This window comes from Falco biarmicus, chromosome 5 (assembly GCF_023638135.1).
Source record: "Falco biarmicus isolate bFalBia1 chromosome 5, bFalBia1.pri, whole genome shotgun sequence".
In the NCBI taxonomy this organism is placed as follows: Eukaryota; Metazoa; Chordata; class Aves; order Falconiformes; family Falconidae; genus Falco; species Falco biarmicus.
In genome coordinates, this window is record NC_079292.1 from 36,685,277 (window position 1) to 36,701,229 (window position 15,953).

The 15,953-nt window shown below is 38.4% G+C and overlaps 1 protein-coding gene across 8 annotated transcripts in view; it reads left to right on the plus strand.

The window, feature by feature from the left end:
* GRIP1 (glutamate receptor interacting protein 1) overlaps positions 1 to 15,953 on the plus strand; it is a 328,959-nt gene that overhangs the window by 212,135 nt on the left and 100,871 nt on the right. For all 8 annotated transcript variants that reach the window (XM_056341971.1, XM_056341974.1, XM_056341975.1 and 5 more), the window contains exon 2: positions 8,136 to 8,216. In XM_056341971.1, the coding sequence (XP_056197946.1) occupies positions 8,136 to 8,216 (81 nt within the window). The remainder of the gene's footprint in view (positions 1 to 8,135; positions 8,217 to 15,953) is intronic.

The window sequence follows — 15,953 nt, forward strand, 5'->3', positions numbered from 1 at the left end:
CAGAACAAAAACTGTAGCTTGAATATCTGGAAGTGCTTCCTGTCAGTGAGATCTGTGTCACTTATAAGGAAGTTCCTAAGTGAAAAGGTTTATATCCCCATCCTCTAGAATAAGGCTTATATCCCCATCCTCTAGTTTTCTGCAGAAGTTGTATATACAGAAGAATCCTAAACTGCCTCATAAAGGAAAATAGTTTACAACCTCAGTTTCTTTGACCTTTTTCACTGTCTTAGCTTCTTCAGTTTCTAGCTGCTGTAGTTAAGCCTCACACGTTTCACTTAAGTGATGCCTGTATTACTTCCAGAAACAATAAAGGGAAGATCAAGACAACAGAGTGAAACTCACTTTTGAATCCTAAAATTATGTAACAATTCAGTAACAATTCTGGTTTATGTCATTTGAGTTTAATCCCTTAACAAATGCTTGATGCTATATAAACAAAAAGACGTATTTATCAGATTTGAAGTAGTTTGTGGTTGGGGTATTATTTAAATAGGATTACTTCTTTGTTAGATAATCCACTGAAGTGAATTTCACCATATGGGAATACCTCTCGAGACATGTTTTCAGCTTTCTGCAGATTCTGCATGTTTTAGGTGGTCTTGGAAAGTTCTGAATTTTCCTGAGCAAAATAGTTTGGGGAGGAGACTGTGTGCTTAGCCATTTAGGAAGCCAAGCACTTCCACTGAGGTGCCTAAGCACAGGCTTAGGAAGCTAACTTTGGAGAAGCAGACTTGGAGGATATTCAGATGATTTTTCAAGCGGTCAAGCTTGCTGAGGTATTGTAAATATCAATAGGAAATGTGTTCACGGTTATGCATAATTACAGTACCCTACTTCTCTTGCTTCTAGATTAAAACTGAGCTGGTACTGTAATAAGTAACCATATAATTCAGAAAAAAAGAGAATTAAATTTACATAAAGTATAATAAAATTGAATAAATTTTCACTTTAGAGAGACAACACAGTTATTCATTGGGTGCTATAACTGTTAAAATTAAGTTTCTAAGAAAACCAGAGCACGCATCTACTAAATGTGGGAAACAAAATTACCAGAGAAGCTATTCTAACTCTTCCTTCTCATAATTTTTCCATGTCACACACACCAACGAATGTTACTTATGGAAGTATTTGAAACCCTGTTTCCTTAATAAAGATTGCTGGAGAGCACTGAGTGCAGAGTTTGATAAGAAAGGATTAAGATTAAGTACATTCATATTTGTCTTACTTGGAGCCTAGCTCATTAATGACTACTTTATATGCAGCTCTTAGGAAATTTTAGATACTTCTAACCACTACTTCGAAGAGCAGCATTGCCATTTAAAAAATGAAGTCTCATCGTAAGTGATTGAAGCCATAGCTCCAAAAAGAATGCGAAAAATTGTTATTCTTCTGCACAGTAAGAGAAATTAATGCTTTCTTTCATGGTTGGAGCTCCCATAACAAGTCTGAAAGGGTTAGCATATGGGCAAAGTAAATTGTTGACATTTTGTTGTTTCATGAAGCATGTACATTCAGAATCTGTACGTTATACATCTGCTGAAAGAACTTAGCTAATTTTGTCTCTTTTTTTCTCTAGACTTGCATTGTTTAAAAGCAAATCTTTTAAAAACATCCTCCTTTCCCAGGAAAAATACATTCTCTGAGATATTTTTTCATTATTGTTCTTAATAACAGTTACTAAGGTTAAAAATTACACCAGGCTAAAAACATTTGTGCCAAATCTCCCATCAACAGCCGAAATAGAATTCCCACTATTCACCACTTCCCAGCAAATTTCAGTGTGGTTTATCAATTCAAGTGTATTCAATAATTCAGTTGTAAAACTTATCGGCATTTTAGAACTTCCATTTAACTTTATAAGCTTTAGTTATTTAAAAATTAAAAAATATTTTAAAAAAAGAGATCTGGGTGGTAAGTGTTGCTATGATTCATTTACAGCTGTTGTAACTGTTACAGCTGTTACAGATTCAGTTAAGTTGTGTTGGTATCTGTCTACTGATTGTGACTGCTACTGGTTACGTTGATCAGGGTATTGTGTAAATATTCAGAGGTATTTAGTCAGTTCTCATTCAGAATTATTTGTTCTTCAGGGAGAAAAATTTGTCAACTGTCTTTAGCAGAAGTCCTCTCAGCTGGAAGCTGTAGGGCAGTGTGATAACCAGGCTTCATCTTCCCTCTTGATACCTTTTTCCTTTCCCATTGCTGCAGGTCAACCTGAAAATTACATTATCCAGAATTTCTAACAGTTCAGGGGAAACGTTTATGCATTTTTCCTGGAAACTAAGAACTGGAATTGAGATGATGAGCTTACGTGGGATCAGGGGCACTTTTTTAGAGTGGTCTTGATGGCTTTTTAGCAGCTGGGCTGCTCACAGGGGTACATAGGGGATCTTGAGTTCAGATTCTCTGTTCTGCCTGATTTGGTACAGGGCTTGGAACTGATTGTAAAGGAGATAGCTTTAATCCGTTTTACTTTGTATGACATACCTAAAACATTGATCAGAGTGAGTAAGCAAGACTGAATGATTCTGTAGCTGAGAGTTTGGGTATTCATCTATGAACGTGAGACTGGGGTTCAAGTCCCTGCTCCAGTAAGTATTTCAGCTTTCTTACAGAATGGGGGATCTTTAACAGCAGGGTCTGAGTTTACAAGAGAGTAAGTTGCTTCAGGAATGGTCCTAAAGATTGTACTGAGATTCTGTCTAAGCTAAGCCTTCCTCAACTTCAGAGCTTCTGTAAACCACAGAAATCAGTGGACACACGTTTGTTTTTGTCTGTGAAAGCCTCCATCTGCAAGCTGGGGGGATAACAGAGAATGTTGTAGCATAGAATTTACAAACTGTCACTGGTATGATACTGTGCTAAAAATGATGCGGAGCTTTATGCCACTTAAAGATAAAATTCAGGATAAGTTTCAGATACAGGAAGTATGAGAACCTATGGTATTTTGTGCTGTACTGGCAGGATTCATAAAAACCTGTTGCTTTTCGTGAAATTTTTTCTTCATTATAAAGTTAAGGAGTGGCAAATGTCTGCGAATGTCATGTTACGGATCTAGAATGCCTGAAGTAATAACTGTGACCCTGGTGCTTGTAATGGTTGAGAAACTAATCTTGGGGATGTTCTCTCAGCTGTAATCATGCTCTTGACAACTTGTTGTGTTCTCGTCCTCTTTCCCTGTGCAGGTATGCGATTCTTTACTAGTCTGAGGTGTGTGCTGTCCTAAACAGTGTAAGCAATAACACGTGCAGTTGATCTTATTCCTCCCATACGCTGATACAGCTGGAGGTGTAGCCAGCTGAAGATGGAGTGTGCTTCCTTTTAGAGTCTTGGAACTCACATGGGTTGGAGGTGCTTCACAGCAGGGAACATTTGAGGAACACGTGCGGTGGCAGCAGCAGTGAAGGAAACAGCCTCTAACCTGTTGTGAGGGCCTGAAGGAGGGAGGGCTCTTCGACCTTAGCACATCTGTAAACATCCTTGTGTCAATATCTTTCACAGCCACCTCAAGAGACATGCAAATGGTTCGGCGGCCACAAGCCACCTGATAAATCCAATGCCTAGACTTGACTGAGGAAATATCTTTAGGCTTTCCCTTTTATGCCCTTTTATGTGTCCCCAGTTGGTATCCTTCAAAGGATATTAAACTGAATACAGCAAATATTTAATGGTTTCATATGGTTGTTTTGCTAGCACAGTACCAAGCACTTCAGATAGCTATCTATACATGTTGTCCGGTGTATGATCTCTGTAGGGTTACATTACTGTTGGTTTGTCGCAGAGTATAGAGCCCTTAGTCTTGGTCAGAGCCCCCCCGCCTCGTATAGTAAGAGAAACGCAGAATGATTTAAATGGGTCACAGCATGGTCCCTAACTCAAAGAATGAGTCATTCAGTTACAGAATAGAGAAGCCACCAGGTTAAAAATAGTCAGGAAAGTGCAAAAACCTGTTTATCTGCCTCACAGTCAATAGCTAAAGGCAATAAGCCTACAGTAATAGTTGTAAGCGGTAGGATTGCTTGCCTGTCCACTTGATCGTTAGCTTTGCAGTCTTCAATTAGAAGGATTGTGTGTAGAGCTTTGAAAGGATGATATGTGAGCTGCTGTTACCAGCATTTGGGGCTCTTTCATGAGGACAAGTAAAAGGAGAAAACGGGAAGATCATTTTGCTTTGCTGGTTAAGAATCTCAGTAATCTGCAAGGTGTCACCTCTGAGATTATTGCTGTGTTCTGCCAGGAAGTAGGTGAATTAAAACTGTGAGCATCTTGTTCACTGTTGCACATTTACAACTGCAAGAAACATGCAATGTATGAATTGGGGGTGGGGAGAATGACTCCCACCTCTTAACAGTGTAAGAGGGATGGTTTCCTGCAGCCACTGAGTGAAGAGAGTTGCTGGCAGAGCAGTCACCTTCGTATGACCTACTGACTTGCTAGAAATCATTTACCGTGGGTTGTCTAATCTCTTGGCCAGAGGAAATTAAGAGGGGAAAAACAAAAAACCCAACGGTGATGTAATTAATGCAGCTCCAAGAGCGTATCCGCATAGCTAGGCTGGTCCTGCTGTAGTGAACGTGGCCACCTGCAGTGCTATTCCTCCAGTAGCAGGCAGGAGCTGGTGCACCGAGCAGCAGCTCAGTTTGCAGCTGTGCATCTGCCTGTTCAGGTGAAGGTGTTGCTGTGCTCAGGGGTGATGCAGTTTGGCCTGCAACTCGCTCCCCGATGATGATATATTAGTACTAAGGGTGTAGCTAGGTGAGATTTATGCTTCTGATTCTAGCCTGTTTCTCCCTCTGTTTTGTATGTGCAGCTTCTTAAATATGTCACAGATTTACCTGATTTTGAGTTATTGTCTCCCATTGCAGAGGAATGCTTCATACCCTTTTGCTCCTTTGCTTTTTCAGGGTGTTGGCTTGCTGGATTGCGTTTCATCTCCAAGAAATCTATCTGTGCTGTAGAGGGGGAAGCTGGTTAATACAAAACACTCAGACAAATGCCTTTAGGTGCTGATATCATGAGACTTTTTTTTTTTTACATTTTAAGACCCTCTTTGCTAACTGTGTAGCAGGTCAGAGAGGGGGCATCAGTAAGTTATAATTTGATAATAAATTCTTGTGGCCCCACATACAACTTTGCTAATACGTATAAAAGATTTTTCCCTTTTTTGATAGTGTGAATGGTATGTGACATTCCGGGGCTATCAGGGCTTCCTTGTCTTTTTGGTTAGTTTGTTCTTTAGGACGGCATCTATTTCTGCATCTGTCTGCTATTTGTATTACCTTCCTTCTCAAATAAGTATCTCGATAAGGCTGTTTGCATTCTTTCTCCAGTTGGTTGTATTGGTTTTCCTTTGTTTCTGGGAATCCTTTACACTGATTTCCATTTACGTTGCAGTATGATTTTACTGTTACATGGGCATTGAAGAGGGAGTTCCTTCCTGTCCTGAGAACAGCTTTCCACCCACTGATGATAACAATGGTTCGTTGTTCTTTCCCAATACTATTTGGGCATATTTCGCATTAACAGGGGTTCAAAGTTCATGAGGCAACTTTTTGGTCCTTTTTTTTTTTTTTTTTTTTTCTGTGAAAGTCTGTAGACAGATTAAGAAATGCAACACGATTACATGCCTGCAGTACCTAACTGATATAAATATCTAATAAGTTTTCAGTGTTAATAAGCCTAAATTAAAATACTAGTTTGCTCACGTATGCAGTCTCAGTTACCTGTCATATTTGCCAGTTGTTGTGTAGAAAATACTAGACTTTTTGCTCAGGCTCCCTAGTAGAATAATTTTATCATGCACTCCTCTCCCCTCATCGGTGTCAATAACCAGAAAGATGTGCAGGCTTGTCCTTTATTCTGAACTCAGTGCAGTGCAATATTCAGAAAGTCCTATTCCATCATGAGATTATAGGTAATTTACTCATTTGCTCAGTGACAAAGTTTCAATAAAAAAGGTCTTGTTATGAAAATTCTTCTTTCCTTTCTTGCCTGTCTCCAATCTGATGAAAATAATTTGTATGTAATGAGTCTGACTAGGAGAGGACTGTTTTATTCTGTAAATTGATATATTTTTCATAGGTAGGCTATACATTCAAATAAGGCCCAAAAGTCATCACCATCCATCAGTTCCTGAGAAATTGTATTATGTTTCCTGCCCGCTTCTTAATAGAAACATGCGTGTCTCACACTATCTGCTGCCACGTTCAGCACCTGCAAATAAGTAATAATGGATGTGGCATGTAAGCCACAATCTTACTGATGAGCTCTATTTTTTGGTATTGATGTGAGTTAGCAGGGCTGTTTGGGAGAGCTTTGCCTTGAGTTTGAGCTCAGTGGTGCCTCTTCTGTGAAAGAAAAAAGATAATCTATTTCCTTCAGAAGCTCTAGTTCACTCTTGTTGTAATTCTTTTCTTTAATGAAGGGACGTATCTTCTGCATATGCAATAATACTAGCTTTTCAACTTTCCTCAAATGGAAGAATAAAGCTTTACATGTCTATCTTTTTCTTAAACTGTGTAGCTGGATATACGTTAATTTTTTTCATGCTTCTCTTTTCCTGTAGCTGACAGCTTTATTTTCATGGAGTTTGTACTTGCATACATTATAGTCAAGCCTGTTTTCTTTCTCCTTGTAACAATGTAGTCCTAAAGCAATGGGAGTTCATTTTACTGTAGAAAAAAAAAAAAAACACAATTATGTTGGCTGTTTAGGTATTTTACCAATTTATGTTCTTCATTACTTGCTGAATTTTTGTCAAGGTGCATGGCTATAAAACAGTATTTTGCCTTTTTATTTCTTTTTTAAAAAATTCGTTTAGGTGTTTAGTTACTGCTTCTGTCTAACAGTAGCAGCGTTCATTGTAGAGATTCTGATTTTAAAAGCCAACTAGCTCTTCTAGTAGCTTCTTTCTGAGACCTGGTTTTAAATTAAATTATGCTGACCAAATCCTTATGTCACCTATATAAAAATGGACTGCTGTCTTTGATGCAGGTTTCTAAAGGAGTTTAAGACTTTGCAAGACATAAATAGTGTAATCAGCAACAAAGACATATAATGTCAAGAGTGTCAGCTGAAAAGAAAAACTGATTCTCCAGAAAGTGTTCATACGGTTCTACTTGATCTAAGGATGCTATACCAGATAATGTAGTCTTTGATTCCTTTACTCATTGATCTGGATTTAAGCATTTATTCATGCAGATGCTCTAAATGCATTGGTCCTTTGCAACCTGAAGGAAAATATCCAAATAGAAGGATTTGATAATACTTTAAAGTGTTTGAGCACTTGATTGAAGGATGAGCAAGACAGAAGCCTAATTTCTTCTGATTCCTTTCTTTTGATTGAAATAAAAAATACGTAGTATTTTCTTCTGATTCACATTTCTTTTCTGAGCTTAAGGCTTGTCCTTTTTAAAGCTACCATATAGTTGATTTTTTCTGCTACTGTCATTCTGCTCTAAAGAGGGATGTAGAAGTGACTCTCTGCCTAATGCTGGCTTTAATTGACGAGTCATCTGCTCATCCCACCATTAGTGGTCTCTTATGTGCTGAGGTTGATCAGTAGGTGTTCCAAGTAGTCTCCTATTCAGCCACAGACTGTTACAGTGCCATTCTTCAGGCATAAATGTGCCTGACCTATTTGGCAACAGCTTTCTGATGTTTTCCCCAATCAGTCGTCAGGACAGAACAGGAACCACCTACTGACAGATCCTAAAAGGAATGGAGTGCATCTTTACAGCTGCGATATGCAAAAGCTTCTGGAAGCCTTTCAGTCCTGAACAGGGATGATACCTATCTCATTTGAGTCTTTGACATGTAAAGCTTCTTAACATAAGAAAAAGTAAATTTCTATGATTATGTTAACACTGAAAAGGCCTTTGTATATTGTCTGCCATCAGCTGAGTGTTATTTCCTGAGTTTTACCCCATCTTTTTCAGCTCTGCTATTCAGAGCCTTAGTCATCAAGTCTAAACGTGACATTGAGCGTTGAGTCAGCATTCAGAAGTACCCATCCTTGTCTAGCTCACAGCAGCTCTTCTGCTCTGCTAATTCACACAGTATTTGGGTTAAAATGTTGTTGGTTTTAACATTATATTTAACAGTAACTGGAAGTGTTGCTTATTTCCGTTTAGATGAGAGTCCTTACACAAAGTCTGCAAACCAGGCAAAGGCACCTGATGGAACACTGTCTGTGAGAAGACAGAGTATTCCAGGTAAGACTTGCTTTGCTTTTTATAACACCTGACTTGTTTGTGAACAGCAAGGTAATAGTAATCAAAGTTCAACTAGTTATAAAAAGCAAATGAATTACAATTACTTCCAAGCAATTTTATAAGGAAGGTTCCGTGGGAGCTGTAAGGTGTTCCTGCAGTTAGGTTGCATCAAGCTTTTGCTATGAAGAACATTCCTGTGTCTCTGTCTTTTGCAGCAGATTTCAGACATCAAGCACAACAACCTTTTCATCAGAAGCTCACATACTATCAGACCCCATTAAATCACTTCTTTGATATCTGGTTTCAATGGTGTAGGGAGACTGGCTCATATATTCTACTGCTGATCAGACAGGCTTAGAAATCTAGCAGAGCAACACTCCGTCAGAACTCTCATCTTCATGTGATTTTCTGCCACACTTATGCCCATTCTTGTCTTTTCTGTCATTGCATCGCACAAAGCTGGGCCACTAGATCAATTATTTAAATTGAGTTAAAATATGTGATCTTCGAACCTGTGTTTCTTAATTACTTCAATCAAATCTGCGAAATATGCCCATGAAAAGCAAGTTTATATATGTCTTATGCAGCAATCTAAAGAGATTTCCACCTCAAGTAAAATTTTAGAGATCTTTTAATGAAAACAAATGAAGACCAGCTAAGTTTGTGCACAGGTGGAATAACTGATGTTGCCAGTCTCACTTCAAGCGCAGTAACCTCTGGCTCGAAGGGAAGATGCATTGCAATAGAGATCAGAAACTATAAGGCAATGTCACCCACCTTCTAATGACTAATGTTAGCATTCTCTACACTTCATGGCCTTATTGAAGAGTCACGCAACCCACAGGGAAGCTATGGGTAAGAGGATGGAGTTCAGACCTTTACCACTGCCAGGCTCAGATCTCATCTCAGTAGCTATAGTGGTTCTGAAGTGCCAAAGTACATGTTTTGTGGATGCTTTGTGTGCATCTTTGTATGTGTGCGAGAGAGAGAGCTGGATGATTTACTGTTGTTCATAATGAACGTTTTTGACTGTGGAAAACATCCTAGTGATTTAAAGGTTGTTATTTTTATGGTATAATCATGAAGTCATTTCACAGTGGTTATGATCATGACTACAGTGTCCAGTACACAGTTATTGTTATGAAAAAATCTTTCATTATACAAACACCAACCAGGGTTTGTTTTCCCCAAGTCAACACAAACCAAGATTCATTGTTCTTGAGAGTGAATTAAGACCTCTATATGTGGTACCTTTTCAGGTAATGCTTTAGCTCATAGGTCACTAATATTGAATGTACTGATGTATCTTTTTTTTTTTCTTAATATTTTGAATTTTTTCACTGTGAACTAAGTAACTGTAATTTATGATGTAGTTACTGTATTTATAAAACACATGCTAAGGTCCAAATACAGGCTGAAGTTCATTGTTTCACATGACTTTTTGAGAACTGATGATTTTCACTTGTGTTCTTTAAAGAGAAGGTTTGATGGAAGCTGAACTGGTGCAATTTTTCTTTAAAGCATTTGATAAGATTACGAATTTCAAGTGATGGATATCATGATCAATGACCATTAATTTTGAACTTCTTAAAAATTTGCTGTATATTCTGGAGTTTTTGAGAGCATTGCAGATAAATCTTTCCTGTGTGCTCTGCATAAGTCACAGTTAGTTCAAAGAGATAATACTGACAAATGTTTGGTGTGATGTACGCTTTCATTTCATGTTTCATTTCAGGTGTTCTGAAGAAAAATTACCTAAGCTTATGTACGTTCTTCAGCTTTTAATACAGTGAAGACATTTATTTTAATGCCTTGTTGCATTTCTAAACCTTAGGAGCCTGAAGGATAAATGAGACTGAGCTGGTTAGATATTTAAAAAAAAAATAAAAGTAAAACTTACTCATGCACTGACAAAGTCACATTCTATAGCACAGTGGATGTTGTAGGTTTAGATACATAAACAGCTTTGTAAAACTAAGTACTATATTGAGAAGTAACTTGAACGTTTAGGAGATGACTGAAGTTTCTGAAAATAACCCGTAAGCATTTGTATCACTTGGACGCTGAGAAGATTTGACCACACGTTTCATATGTAAACTAGTACCTCGTGAATTAGCACTCTTGCTTGTCTGTGGGCAGTTTGTCCACATTATGGATTAGTCTTGACACAGTTGCAGAAGCATCCCAGCTAGCCAGCTTGGCCTGGCACTAGAACGTGTCCTAGTAGTATTAACTAGTAGCATTAACTAGTTTGAGACCAGAAGTAGTACAGCCACTTTTGCTTGGGAACAGGATCGCATTTCTGATACTATGTAGATCAGCTCCAAATAGCTTTTGGATTGGAAGGTATGATGCAATGAACCTGGTAAATTCTTCTAGACCTGGATGAAGATGTGTCAGCTGGAGTTACTGTCAGTAATTCCTACATGGAGAGCATACACTGTATGGAAAGCATTCATTTCTGCTCCCCCCGGATGGCATGCCTGATAAAACATCACGTTGCTGAAGTGCTGTATTTTCAGGCTTGAAGCATGGCAGTGCCTTAAACAGTATAGCTGTCTAATCCACTTGTTGCTCTGTCATTCCTGAGACATGGACGGCAGATGTCCTGTTCCCAAGGAATGCTCTGGCCATTGAATCAGACAAAAGAAAACTTTTGTGTTTTAGCAAGGTAAATGATCTTACACCGAGCTTTGCACAGGTTTGAACAGTCTGAGGAAAAAATACTAGTGAAAATACATATCCAGGATATATGATATAAATCTTCTAGCGTAGTGTGGGATCATGTTATCTCCCTGTGCCTGGTGAAGGCTCCTTCTAATGACATTTGAATTCACTTTAAAGGATTCCAGTGCTCCTTCCTTTGACCAGATACCAAAAAGCAAAGCTTTTTATGCTGAGACCTGAAACTACTAGCCCAGCTGTAAACCCCAAGAGGCTGTTTTTATCCATCCATGTGAAACTGTATTGAAAGTGCAGTATTGATGAGCAAAGACTGTATGCACAGAGAAGTAATATAGTTCTACAGAGGTTACATGGAGCTCAGGTTTGGTTTATTTTACTGGAAAAAATGTTGCAATAATCATTTTATAATTAAAGCCAAATGAGCACATACTGTGAGATCAGTGCACTGGGTTTAATTCCTTTCATCACCAGAAGCAGGGAATGGATTAAGCATCTCTCTGGAGCAGAAGTTGCTTGCTTAAGATGCGGAATGCATTATTCATGTGATGAGACTACATGTCATATTTATCATGTCTTCACATAGTGCAAGATCAACAACGAACAGATACTTTCAAAGGGTTTTACAGAATTGCGGAAATTATAGTTAATTCAAATTATTTGCATTAATATAATTGTGGTTTGAAACTTGGACTTGATTTTGCAGATGTGTAGGTGTTTAGTTATATATACATGATTGTTTGAGACATTATTTACCTTTACAGCCAGAACTTATGTAAAAATGAGGCTTGAGGCAATGCCAGCATCACAAGTAGCCTGCAAAGTACGAAACAGATTTTCTTCTCTGAACCTTTAAATTTAGAGTAGGTTGCAGAAGCCAAGGGGGCGGGTACTGTGCTTCATCCTGGGAACTATCACTGTTGGTCTGGTACTTAGGCATGTAAATGAAAGCAATGTGTTTCAGAATTCACAGGTAAGACCCTCCCCTCAGAATCACAGATGCAGTTAAAAAAATCTATCCTTTAAAAGTAAGGCATCTGATATTCACTTATTAGCTAACCTCTTGAATTGCTAGGTTTAGGTGGCTGTACTTCCCATTGAGTTCCTGAGCTGAGGTTTCCTCCTGGCTTGCTGCGGGTCCAAGCCAAGTGGAAATGTTAGGTCAATACCACTTGTGTCAAAAGTGTCATTCCTATGGTTGCTTATTCCTGTGGGAGCTTTAAAAAAGCGGATCAAATTTTCAGACAGTGCTGATACAATGTCAAGAGCTAATGACACTGTTAAAGGAGTACTTTGAAGTCAAGGAGACTTTAACATGCTTAAAGGTAAGCATGTTCTCAGTGCTTTCCTGAATATGGACAGGCTAAATAGCTACTCCCATGCTTTCCAGACTAAAATCCAATGCCATCTTATCTGTTTTAACAGCATGGAGAAGTCTGTTGACACTAATGCTGTGCAAATTGTTCACTTATTTGTTTGTCTATTTTCAGTTCACTCACTGAAAAGTAGGGGGATGGAAGAGAAAGGAATGACCTGACACAAGCATAAAAATCATACCTCCATGAAACAAAAAAAAAAAGACAACATAAATATGGTGTCAGCTAAAATATTTTATAAAATCTGCAACAAAACTTGCATTTTGTTTTTACTTCAATTCTTTACATGCTTTTTATTGAGTCTTAAAAGTTACTATTTTAAAAAAAAATTAAATATACAGTAAAAACCCCTACATTTTTTAAAGAGCTGAAATGTTTCAGCTTCTCACTGTTTTATTTTTGTTGGCTGAAATCAATAGTAAGTTTCAGTTAAATTCTGCAAATAGTTTTGGTTGGGTTGAAAGTAATTTTTTTAAGGAAAAGCTAATTTGTGCCCGATATATTTGACATTAAATTAAAAAAAATCCATACTTTTTACTTCTTGTACCTACTGACTCTGACATCTGCACTATGGGAGACTTCTAGAAATGTGAAGTTTCATTGCCTGAAGTGGTCAAGGGCTCAAAACAACTACCATGCAAACTGTAGTCTGGGACAGTTATTTGAATCACCTGTGAATTCAGAGATACAGTTTAGCTAGGAGGGTTGCAGTCATGTAGCAGGCTGTCTCCTATTTAAATTCTTGTTCAAAGAACTGGTGCCAAATAATGAGGAGACATAGCAAGAATATTTCCTGAAACGGAGGAAAATTCCTTTTCTCTGGGACAAAAGAATAACATAGCTGCCTGCCTTCTGCACTGCTCCACGCACCTAGCAAAAAGTCCCTGAAGTTGTCTCCTTCATCATGACTTTGATTCAGTGTTTTTTCACTTCCCGTGTAACCCTTGCGCTCCAGCTGTGCTGGCCTCAGGGACCCACAGGAGCTGTGACGCCTTCCCAAGTCTCATTCCAGCCACCTTCTACTCCACAGTGATACCTGATCTGTTGAACAGGCAAATTGTCTGTATTTATAATGAGCGCATGCTAACCCTTATGGAGAAGAGCAGGAAAGACCAAACCTAGATGTTATGAATCATTCCTTTGACATTTTCTCCACCATGGGGAGCTTGTTTTTCTCTAACCAATTTATTATTATTATTTGTCATTTGCAAGTTTTGTATGCAGTTGCAGGGAGGTACTAACGGGTCAGTTGTTAAAATTGGTCACTCTTATCTGAAGGAAAATTGTCAAGACTTTGAAGTCTGAAATTAAAGTGACCAGATTTTTCAGTTCCTTTGTACATGCATGAATACTGCACTTTCTTCCCACACTACCTGATTCTTTGAAGCATGCTATAATACAGGTTTCCTATTTCAGTGCAGTGTTTGATCTCAAAAACAGGGCTAGCCATTAAACTGGAGGGAAAACACAGAGTGAACGTACAGCCCTGAGCACATCCTCTGCAGTGGCTCAAGCTCTGGCATTGCTGTTATTAGCAGTTTTGAAGCCTCATTTTGGGGGAGTTTGGTAATGGAATTTTAATGCAAAAATGAAATGTTAAACAAACATAATTTTAGGGTAGGCTGAATTTTGAACTACTGGGCTAGAAGGGAACACACGCAAATCAACCTTAAAATGCTTTTCAAGGATAATATTTACAGAGCTGATAGTTAAAACATAATTACTGTATGATGTAGTGTCGTCAGTAATTGCTTAGGACACCAAATATTCCTAGGAGAAGTCATGAAATACTGAATTATTGTACTAAAAACAATAATTAATGTCCTGGGAGTTTTCCAGCTCTGAAATGTTTAAATACACAATGTGTATGTCAGTAGAAAGCAATAAGGCAGTTTTCTTCTGGTTCTTGGCTCTGAACACATACAGGTGCTATTTAGCTGTTCACAAAAGTGTATCTTTTTTTCCCCTCCCTGACCCACAGCCCTGCTGTGCAGTAAATGGTCATATTCTGTCTCAGGCTACACCAAGTGTGGCTTTCCTCAGGGGTTTGTCTGCTGCCCACATCTAATGAACTTGAATGTAGGTCAGCTGGAAGCTGTTTAAAGACCACTCTGTTCTCTTCATTGAAATTTTAGGGGTTTTGTAACATAAAAATGTCTCTTCAATCCTAAAAACAAAAATATGTAGGAAAACATGCAAAGGTTGTGATGAAATAAGAAAATAATTAAGAGTTAAAGTATATATGTCATTGCAGGATCCAAGATAGATTACAATTAGAGACAGAAGCTGTGATCCAGTTATGATGTGCTTGAGTTGCCGATACATAATTGTATTAGCTGAATTTAACATTTGTGTGTGCTATGCTACAATTTAAATGAGGAAAAGCTCTGTACAGCATAGTATAATACTGGAATAGAGCGCATTATTTTTCTTTTGCAAGATAATCTCAAAAATAAGGGAGAAATGTAGAAAGTAATACAGATAGGAGGAACTGGAAAACGATCAACGTGGATTTAAGAAAAAATATTAAAGACTTTCAATGTGATCCAAGGATAAAATTTTCATTAAATGGACACTGCTTAGGAGGGAAGATGGCTTCCAGGTTATTTTTGCTGTAGCTCAGCTGTCAACATCTGAGTCAGCTTCACAGTGACTGACAAATGTGCCAGACAGTTGATCCATCCTCAGTGGGCAGGTGTTTACCTACGTGCAAACACACCTCCAGAGCCAGTTTTGTTTTCCTCTGTGATTAATATGGCATTGTCAAGACAGTGGGTGTTCAAAAATAGCTGTTGCCGTGCTTGCAGTTAACTTGGTCCAATTCCTTCAGCCTCCTGTGTCAAGTAAAACCACGGAAGATGTGAACGATGGTGTTACTTCATGACGGAGCGCTGCCAACTTCAGCAGCCTCCTTTGCATCGTTTGCTACAGGGCAGCCACCTTCTCGTGGCCTAACTGGTGCTGACCTCAATCACCTTTCCCAGCCTCATCAAAAGAAACCTGTCTTGCCTTTGACTTCAGCTTCCCTCAGATTTCATAAGCACACTTGATTTCACAGATGCAGTTGCTGTCATGGCTAATCCTTCACCCCTTACCAAAATATTGAATAGTCTTCACTGGCTAACTGGTTTTACAGATTAAGAGAATGATTTGCCTGAGGAAACCTGTCAAAAAATCATCCCGTACCTTTTTCTTAGTTTTCACTGTAGAAAAATTAATTAATTGCAGAAGTAAGGCCTGAAAATAATACGTAAGTCAGTAAATGCCAGGCTAGGAATCTGCAGTACGTGTCGGCAAAAGCACTTTTTTCCCTCAGTTTGCATTTGTCTCCTAGACACTTACTTTTATCTTGTACTTTTTAAAGTTGGTACAGAATGCTCAGATTTGCCACTGAAGAGATTTTTAGCATTTGGAAATCCATTAGCACTAACCTCTGCAGTCACAGTTATTATGGTAACTATCTTGGGTGATTTCCTAGTGGAAGCAAGTGTTTTGACCTGTGAAATGCAGATCACAGGCTAGGTAAGCTTTTCTGCACTTGAGGTGTTTATTATATCTGCAAAGTCATTTGCTGATTTTCGTGTTTGATGAGAGGCTGCACTTGCCATGTCATTTACAATCTTTCCTGTGTGTTTGTTTAACCTGCTGAAGGTTTGTCAAATGGTCTGTGAAGCATCTG